The sequence below is a fragment of the Capra hircus genome, chromosome 18 (assembly GCF_001704415.2).
Source record: "Capra hircus breed San Clemente chromosome 18, ASM170441v1, whole genome shotgun sequence".
Lineage (NCBI taxonomy): Eukaryota > Metazoa > Chordata > Mammalia > Artiodactyla > Bovidae > Capra > Capra hircus.
Window position 1 is genome coordinate 46,259,123 of NC_030825.1, and position 9,751 is coordinate 46,268,873.

Genomic DNA, 9,751 nt, shown 5'->3' on the forward strand with positions numbered 1-9,751 from the left:
TCAGGGTCTTTGCCCCAGGAGACAAACCCTCAAACCCACAGCTTCTCCCTGATGTCCCTGGATAGACTGTGCAGTGCAAGCACCTCCCGAGACCAGGCTCACTGTGGAGGAGGCCAGGAGAAGTGGCAAGGCTGGAGCCTGCTCAGGAACCAGCAGGCTGAAAGGCGTGAGGAAAGCTGGTGGCATGACGCAAAAGTACAGAATTACCAGCGCCTGAGAAAAGCCACGTGGCCTTAAGTAAGTCCTGCGACTTCCTTGTTGGGCATGAATCAGAGCCCAAGGCTTCTGACCAGCAGTGTCAGAGCCCTACCTAGAGACTGCAGATGTTAAGACATCTGGGGGCTTCAGTAAGGCCCAGCTCCGCATTCTTATCTACAGGATTAAAGTGTGGGGGAAAAGCCAGAATTCTGGATGACCTTTTCTCTGCTTTACAGTGGCATAGATATGTCCTTGACATTTTGGTGATTCCATGTGCTCAGTTTGGGGGAGTGCTTCCCTCAGAGCCAGGATAGGTTGGGGGAAGGATGATCAGAAAAGCAGGTGATGGTTGCGGACCAGCAAACAGAGCATTTGGCCTCAACTGGAGTCACTTAGTTCCACTTATTCTTTGGCAAAGATATCCCCACATGGCTTCCAAGAGCTCTGGTCTTAGAGTAGGATGGTCTTCCACAGTAAACATTCCAAGGGCTAAGGGAGCCACATGTGCCTGGAGCCTGGCCACAGGCCTGTGGTCCAACTGGGAGGCAAGTGGGCTGGGCTTGGGGAGCTAGTGGTGTATAAAGCAGGCAAAACCCTGCCCTGAGCAGAGCACTCCAGCTGCCGCCATGATGAAGGGAGCACTGCTTGTGCTGGCCTTGCTGGTGACCAGAGAGCTGACCTTCAAGACGACTGAGGGTAGGAAGGGGGATCCAGATGGCCCTCCTGATCCTTGCCCATTGCCGTCTCACTGCATCCTTCCCAGTCCTGTCCAAGCTGATTCTAGGCACAGATTCCGAGGGCAGGTGGCAGATCAGTGCCCAGGAGTCCTGCACAAACTCCCTGGGGCTTCCAGTCTTTGAATGGGGGAGGGGGTGGCATGGAGCTGGAAGGGTCATTATCTGCACACACCCTGAGGGATAGTTTGTTGGGGGTAGTGGTGCTCGTTGGGAGGGAGGAAGCAAGCTGGTATGCCTGGGGGCAGTGGTCAAAGGCAGAGGGGTCTCCAGGTCTAGCCCCTCTTGAGGCTCCCTTCCGTTGGGAGTGCCTCATAGGGAAGGCTTTCTTCCTTATGTAAGCAGTGCTGGGAGAGGCAGAGTCTCTGTGGGAGGTGAATCTGGAAGCTTTGGATGTGTGAGTTCCTATCAAGTGGTGGGAACTGGGAACCTTCTGACCAAGAGATTCTTTTGATGAGATGTTTTCTGTCTCTGCCTTTAGTGGAAGCATGCCCTGTGTTTTTTGAAGGCCTTAGTGCTATAATCCTTGCACTCCCAAGTAAAGCATTGAATGAAACTTTGGATTCGGTCGATGCTAATGAAGCTGAAAAAGCAGCCGCTGAAAAAGTCCGGCATTGCTTCGTTGAAGCAGGACCTCAGAACAGGCTTAATCAGCTGAAATATAAGGTAACTTACCTTTGCCCACAGTTACCTTGAGAACTCGCGTGCAGCATAGTTCAGTATGCCACATGGTAATAGATCATTCGATCCTGGAATGTGTGCTAGAGCTATAAACAGAGAAGCACATAAACCTTTCGCCCCAACCTGCAGCCCCTGTAATATGCAAGCACAGTCCACGTGCACACCCAGCCTCCTGTTCCCGAATCTGTCTCTATCATGTCAATCAGCCCACACACAATAGGCGTCTACTGTCAGTGCACTAGGACACGTGTGTTGACTCCTGTAATTTTCTTTCCTCACTGAGAGGAAGTAGCATTGGAGGAGTAGCACTTTAATCTTTGCAGGAAAAGAAGCATTCAGCTCACACATGTGTAGCAGTCCTGTCATCTCTACTTTAAGAATATTTAAAAGGAGCCCCTGCTTTTAGGTCTCCTTCCAGCATGGGACTCCTTGGATTATAAGCTGTCTGACCTGTGGTCACATCACCTCCTCTTTATCCCTCTTTGATGGCCATTGCTCTGGCTCAGAGCCCCATTTCCACCGACATGTTCTCAGTGCCTACGAGCCAGAATTTCCACTCTGGGGCTTTGGTGCCTAATATCCTGGGGCAGCTTCTAGGTACGTGCAGCCGCTCACGTGGGCTAACAGTATCTCTTGAAGAACCATCTTTTTGCTGTGGTTGTTTTCTTGTGATTTAGTATTTGAGATTTTGAACAGTCTCTGCATATTTTCCGCAAATGTTAATCATTCAAAAAGCAGAGGTTTGCCACAATCCAGAGTTTCAAGCACTAATAGAAGCATCCAGGGCACAATGGGTTGTTTACGACACCTACATGCACATTCCCTACACCCAGCATACCTGAAAGAATAGGCTCAGGTGCAGGAGGTGTGACCCAAGCCCAGTCTCCAGCACTTTACTCCTCCTTCAGGACCAGTCCTGGCTGTTCCCTGCTGACCCTTGTCATCTCCTCCCCTCCCTGGCGTGCCTGGTGGCTCTGTCTCCCTCCTGACACCTGTGCCTGGGCTACTAGGGAGCCATCCTCCCCCTGGTGCCTATTGGCAACCCCCTCTCCAGTGGTGGGTCTGTGGGTAGAGGTTCTTGTTGAGGATGGGGCTGAATCCCTGAGAGTGAGGTGTGAGTTGATCCTGGGGAGACAGGATGGGCCAACTGTGGTCTCAGGTGTCCCTCCACCTCCTTCTCCCTTGCAGGCGTCCATCATCTTCAGTGATGATTGCACCAGCTATAAATTGTCCTCGGTGGTGAATGCTCTTATAGGATTGGTTTCCAGTCTGCTCTCTTTGGTGTGATAAGCTTTGCCAGTTGTGCCGGGTCTGCATTTGATCTGCCTGCCCTGTTCTTCTGTTCCTGAAGCTGGAATCCAGACACCTTCCCCACCTGATGTGGTCTCCCTCAGGCTGAATCTAATAAAGTCACTGCAACATTGCTCACTGTGCCCAGTGTCTGTGTTTTGTTCAGGGAGGATGTGAGGCAGGAGGTCTAGAGCGATGGTGAGAAGTGACACAGGTGGTCACTGGGAGCTTGGGGATCAGGGTCAGATAGAACCTACACCCCGTCCCTGGCAAATGTGGGAGTATGGGCAAGTTTCTTGTAACTTTCCAAGTCATTCTGTCATCTGCTACACAGGGATTTTGTGTGAAGTTAAGCAAAATAACAAACGTGTAACCCGTGACATCACCAGCCTGGCAGGATAAAATTGTTGTTTGGGACACAGATAATATGTCTCACTCTGGCCTTCAGCACTGTGGAAGAGTCTCCAGTCCCTCTAGTTATTGACAGGTGACTTCAGAGATGACCTAAGAGGGTCCTCACTGGTCCCCTCTTTCTCTCAGTGGCATTCTACATTTTCTACTCCTTAGGTGGGTATCTAGGTGGAGCCCGCATTTGTTCAGGGATACTTAGTGCCACTGCTGTTCCTGGTCCTGCACTGGGGACCAGGAACCCCATGAAGTGTTGAACCAGGAGGAAGGGAGTGGCTGGAAGAAGATACCCTGGTGGGAACATTGTTTCCGTGGAAATAGCTCATGCTGTGAAGTGTGAATTGCAGGATGTGTCACATGGTCTCATGTCCCAAATCCTCTGCCTGCTTCTGAAAGCATGAAGTGGGTAATTCCATTGCCATAGATTTATGAGGCTACACGGGAAGGACTAGAATTTAGCCCAGTTCCCTAGGGTCTAGCACAATGTCAGGCTACAGTCAGCATGACCCACATAAAGAGTGGCATAACTGATTAGATATCTCTACCTTCTGACCAGTCAGGGATAAGTTTACATACTGGGAACTGAACTTGGGACTTGGGACTAATGGCTAGGGCCTTGAGTCTCATCTCTTCTCTGACCTGCTGTGTGAAATTAGATACTAAATACACCGAATCACTCTTCTACACCTTGATTTTATGTGTACCAAGTTCTGTGTGCTCTGCCAGATTTAGGATTTCGTGTTTGTGCAGCTCAGTTGCTTCAGTTGTGTCTGACTCTTTGCGTCTTTATGGGCTGTGTCCCCACCAGGCTCCTCTGTCTGTGGGATTCTCCAGTCAAGAATATTGAAACGGTTTGCTGCGTCCTCCTTCAGGGGATCTTCCTGACCCATGGACTGATTTGGGTCTCCTGCCTTTCAGGCAGATTCTTTGCTATCTGAGCCACCAAGGAAGCCTCTGACTCACCTCCCCATAAATAAAATTGTGTTCTAATGAAAGTTGACTTAAGATTTACCTCCAAAACGAAGTTCTTCAAGTCAACCAAAAAAATTGAGAGAGACAGGAAATATAAGGAGGATTGTTTTCACCAATATTACAATAGAAGTTTATCTCCATAAATAATCTAGTTTTAGTGGAGGAATAGATTTTTTGGTCATTGTGACAGAAGGCAAAACCCACAGATGGAATCAAATATAGTTTAATATATAATAATAACAGTTTGTCGAATCATGATTTAGTGGCCTTTTTAAAAATGACATAGAAAAAAAATGACCAAACATTAAAACCATCTAGATGGATCTCCCAAGCCTTTTCCCATGGATTTATGTGGAGTAATTATTTAATTGCCATCATTCTAAGAGTTAATTATTCATTTGTCACAGCTCATTTTTCTTCCACCCGCCCCCCGCCCCTTTCAGTTTGACTTTTATGATATCACAGTTTATTTTTCCTCCTGCTTTACTGGATAATCCTTCTCAGATCTTTATGGCTGAGTTCTGTAAAAGTGATCAGTCTCTCTGCATGTCTTTCCTTCTGTATATATGTTCAGTTTGTTAGTGGTATCATCCAGCTTCATATTAACTTCATTCATAACATTTGAATTTAAATTTCCAGTTCAAAATAAAACATTGAAAAGCACAGAATTGATCCTCACTCAATATTTATTTATTTAATGGTTTTTTTTTAAAGCTCTAAAAGTTTTGCGAGGGAAAAATATACACAGAATTTGTATAACTGGATACATTATTCAAAGGAAATTTTCAACCAAATAATGTTTTCCCTTACAAATAGCAGCTAGTTTGTGACTTCCCTGATGGTTTAGTGTTTATGACTTCAAGCTTCCACTATAGGGCTCGCAGATTCAATGCCTGGTAGAGAACTAGTATCCCACATTGTCCCTAGCCAGAAACATACAAAAAGCAGATAGTTGCATGTAGTCCCGATAAAATAACGACAATATTTTTTTGGAGTGGTTTCATTTGAGAGTCTATGTTTGTCTTTGTATGTCGTTTATTTATTACTTTATTATTGGTGACACAGATGAGGAGTCTTCCAGGTCAGAAGGTATTCAATGTGCCACTGGGGAAGCATGGAGACCAATCACTAATTCCTCCAGAAAGAATGAAGATGGTGAACCAAAGCAGGAATGATACTCAGTTGTGGATGTGTCTGGTGGCAAAAGTAATGTCTGATGCTATAAAGCACAATATTGCATAGGAACCTTACTGTTAGGTCCATGAATCCAGGTGAATTGGAAGTAGTCAAGCAGGAGAAGGAATAGTGAACATTGACATTTGAGGAATCAGTGAAGTAAAATGGATGGGAATGGGCAAATTTAATTCAGATAGCCATTGTATCTGTTACTGTGGGCAAGAATCCCTTAGAAGAAATGGAGTAACCCTTGAAAGTCAACAAAAAAGTCCATAATGCAGTACTTGGGTGCAATCTCAAACATGAAAGAATGATCTCTGTTCTTTTCCGAGGCAAATCATTCAACATCACAGTAATCCAAGTCTATGCCCCAACCATAATGCAGGAGAAGATGAAGTTGAATGGTCCTATGAAGACCTACAAGACCTTCTAGAACCAACACCAAAAAAAGGATGTTCTTTTTCTCACAGGGGACTGGAATTTAAAAGTAGGAAGTCAAGAGATGACCTCTTACACTGTTGGTGAGAAAGCAAACTAGTACAGCCACTGTGGAGAACAGTGTGGAGATTCCTTAAAAAACTGCAAATAGAACTGCCATATGACCCAGCAATCCCACTGCTGGGCGTATACACCGAGGAAACCAGAATTGAAAGAGACACGTGTTTCCCATTGTTTAGCGCAGCACTGTTTATAATAGCCAGGACATAACAACCTAGATGTCCATCTGCAGACAAATAGATAAGAAAGCTGTGGTACATATACACAATGGAATATTACTCAGCCATTAAAAAGAATACATTGGAATCAGTTCTAATGAGGTGGATGAAACTGGAGCCGATTATACAGAGTGCAGTAAGCCAGAAAGAAAAACACCAATACAGTATAATAACACATATATATGGAATTTAGAAAGATGGTAACAATAACCCTGTATGCAAGACAGCAAAAGAGACACAGATGTATAGAACAGCCTTTTGGGCTCTGTAGGAGAGAATGAGGGTGGGATGATTTGGGAGAATGGCATTGAAACACGTATATTATTATATATGAAAAGAATTGCCAGTCCAGGTTCGATGTATGATACAGGATGCTTGGGGCTGGTGCACTGGGATGACCCAGAGGGATGGGATGCGGAGAGAGGTGGGAGGGGGGTCAGGATGGGAACATGTGTACATGTGGTTTATTCATGTCAATGTATGGCAAAACCAATACAATATTGTAAAGTAATTAGAAATAAATTAAAATAAATAAATTTAATTTAAATAAATAAACTAAAATAAAATTAAAATAAATAAATTTATATTTGAAAAAATAAAAATAAAATGATGGGAAAACGTTTTACAAAACAGGAATTTTCTGTATGGCTCAGGAAACTCAAACAGGGGCTCTGTATCAACCTAGAGGGGTGGGATAAGGAGGGAGATGGGAGGTTCAAAAGGGAAGGGATATATGTATACCTATGACTGATTCTTGTTGAGGTTGAACGGAAAACAGCAAAATTCTGTAAAGCAATTATCCTTCAATAAAAAAAAATAATTTAAAAAAAGAGAGATGACCTGGAGTAACAGGCAAGTTTGACGTTGGAGTACAAAATGAAGCAGGCCAAAGACTAACAGAGTTTTGCCAAGAGGATGCACTGGTCATAGCTAACACTCTCTTCTAATAACACAAGAGACAAGTCTACACATGGATATCACCAGATGGTCAATAACGAAATCAGATTGATTATATTGTTTTGTAGCCAAAGATGGAGAAGCACTATACAGTCAGTAAAAACAAGACATGGAGCTGACTGTGGCTCAGATCATGACACCTTATTGGGAAATGCAGACTTAAATTGAAAAATCCGTTATGACTATACAGAGGGGGTAACAAACGTTTCGAGGGATTAGATCTGGTAGACAGAGTGCCTGAAAAACAATGGACAGGGGTTCATAACATTGTACAGGAGGCAGTTACCATAACCATCCCCAAGAAATAGAAATGCAACAAGGAAAAGTGGTTGTCTAAGGGGGCTTTCGGAGAAGGCAATGGCACTCCACTCCAGTACTCTTGCCGGGAAAATCCCATGGACAGAGGAGCCTGGTGGGCTGCAGTCCATGGGGTTGCTAAGAGTCGGACACAACTGAGCAACTTCACTTTCACTTTTCACTTTCATGCATTGGAGAAGGAAATGGCAACCCACTCCAGTGTTCTTGCCTGGAGAATCCCAGGGACGGAGGAGCCTGGTGGGCTGCCGTCTATGGGGTCGCACAGCATCGGACACGACTGAAGCGACTTAGCAGCAGCAACAGCAGCAAGGGGGCTTTAGAAACAGCTGAGGAAAGATGACAAGAGAAAGGCAAGGGAGAAAGAGAAAAACATAGCCATCTGAACGCAGAGTTCCTGAGAATAGCAAGGAGAGAAAAGAAGCCCTTCTTTAACAATGCAAAGAAATAAAGGAAAACAACAGATGGAAAAACATTACAAATCTCTTCAAAAATTGGAGAGATCAAGGGACTATTTCATGCATGGATGAGCACGATAAATAACAAACAGTAAGGACCTACCAGGAGCAGAAGAGATTGAAAAGTGGCAAGAATACCCAGAACTATAAAAAATCTTAATAACCCAAATGCTCATGATAGTGTGGTCACTTACCTAGAGCCAGACATTCTGGAGTGTGAAGTCAAGTGGGCCTTAGGAAGCATTTCTCTGAACATAGCTGGTTTGGAATTAGCTATCTTTGTTCCAGCTGAACTCTTTAAAATCCCAATGATGCTGTTAAAGTGCTGCACTCAATACGTCAGCAAATTTGGAAAACTCAGTAGTGGCCACAGGACTGGAAAAAGTCAGTCTTCATTCCAATCTCAAGGAAAGGCAAAGCCAAAGAATGTTCATGCTACCATACAGTTGTGCTCATTTCCCATGCTGGTAAGGTGATGCTAAAAATGCTTCAACGTAGGCTTCAGCAGTATGTGAACTGAGAACTTCCAGATGTACAAGCTGCGTTTTGAAAAGGCAGAGGTATCAGAGATCAAATTGCCAACATCCGTTGGATCATAGAAAAACCAAGAGAATTCCAGAAAAACATCTACTTCTGCTTCATTGACTACACTGAAGCCTTTGACTGTGTGGATCACAACAAACTGTGGAAAATTCTTATAGAGATGGGAATATCAGATCACTTTACCTGCCTCCTGAGAAACCTGTCTACAGGTCAAGAAGCAACAGTTACAACTGGTCAGGGAACAATGGAGTGGTTCAAAATTAGGAAAGGAGAATGAACAAGCCTGTTTCTTTAACTTATATGCCAAGTATATCATGGGAAATGCCGACTGGATAAATCACAATCAGAAATCATGATTGCCGGGGGAAATACAAACAATCTCAGATATGTAGAAGATGGCAGAAAGTGAAGAGGAACTAAAGAAACTCTTGAAGGTGAAAGAGAAGAGTGTAAAAGCTGGCTTAAAACTCAACATTAAAAAACTAAAATCATAGCATACGGTCCCATCACTTCATGGCAAATAGAAGGGGAAAAAGGGGAAACAGTGACAGACTTGATGTTCTTGAGCTCCAAAATCACTGCTGATGGTGACTGCAGCCATGAAATTCAAAGACTCCTTGGAAAGAAAGCTATGACAAATCTAGATAGCCTATTAAAAAGCAGAGACATCACTTTGCTAACAAAGGTCCATGTAGTCAAAGCTATGGTTTTTCTAGTAGTCATGTATAGATGTGAGAGTTGGGCCATGAAGATAAAAAAATTTGTGCTTTCAAACTGTGGTGCTTAAGACTCTTGGAAGTCCCTTCGACAGCAAGGAAGTCAAATCAGTCAAGACTAAAGGAAATCAACCTGAATAATCCTTGGAATAAATGATGCTAAAGCTGAAATTTCAATACTTGGGCTCTGATGTGACTAATTGGAAAGATCCTAATGTTGTAAAACATTGAGCGCAGGAGGAAGAGGGAACGATGGAGGATGAAATGGCTGGATGGCATCACCGACTCAATGGATATGAGTCTGAGCAAACTGCAGGAGCTAGTGAAGAACAGGGAAGCCTGGCATTTTGCAGTCCATGGGGTCTCAAAGAGCTGGACATGACTGAGTGATGGAACAACAAAAACAAGTACTGTCTGCCCCTGGTAACCACCATTCCTCTTTCTGTGTCTATGGATTCAAATACGTCTTAAAATAAAAGATACTTCAAACATTATTTTAGTATTTTGGTCGAGCCATGTAGCCTCTGAGTTCTTAGTTCCCTGACCATGGATTGAATCCAGGCCCTCGACAATGAGGAATAGAGTCC

General features: G+C 44.2%; 1 protein-coding gene across 2 annotated transcripts; it reads left to right on the top strand.

Moving 5' to 3' along the window:
- Positions 800-3,037, top strand: LOC102168380 (secretoglobin family 2B member 20). Of its 2 annotated transcripts, XM_005692258.3 has the most exons (3): positions 800-894; positions 1,414-1,598; positions 2,802-3,037. In XM_005692258.3, the coding sequence occupies exons 1-3, from the start codon at positions 825-827 to the stop codon at positions 2,898-2,900; spliced, it is 354 nt and encodes a 117-aa protein (XP_005692315.1). In that variant the 5' UTR covers positions 800-824; the 3' UTR covers positions 2,901-3,037. The 2 variants fall into 2 exon arrangements, 1 of the variants encoding a protein (XP_005692315.1); XR_001919482.1 differs by lacking the exon at positions 1,414-1,598.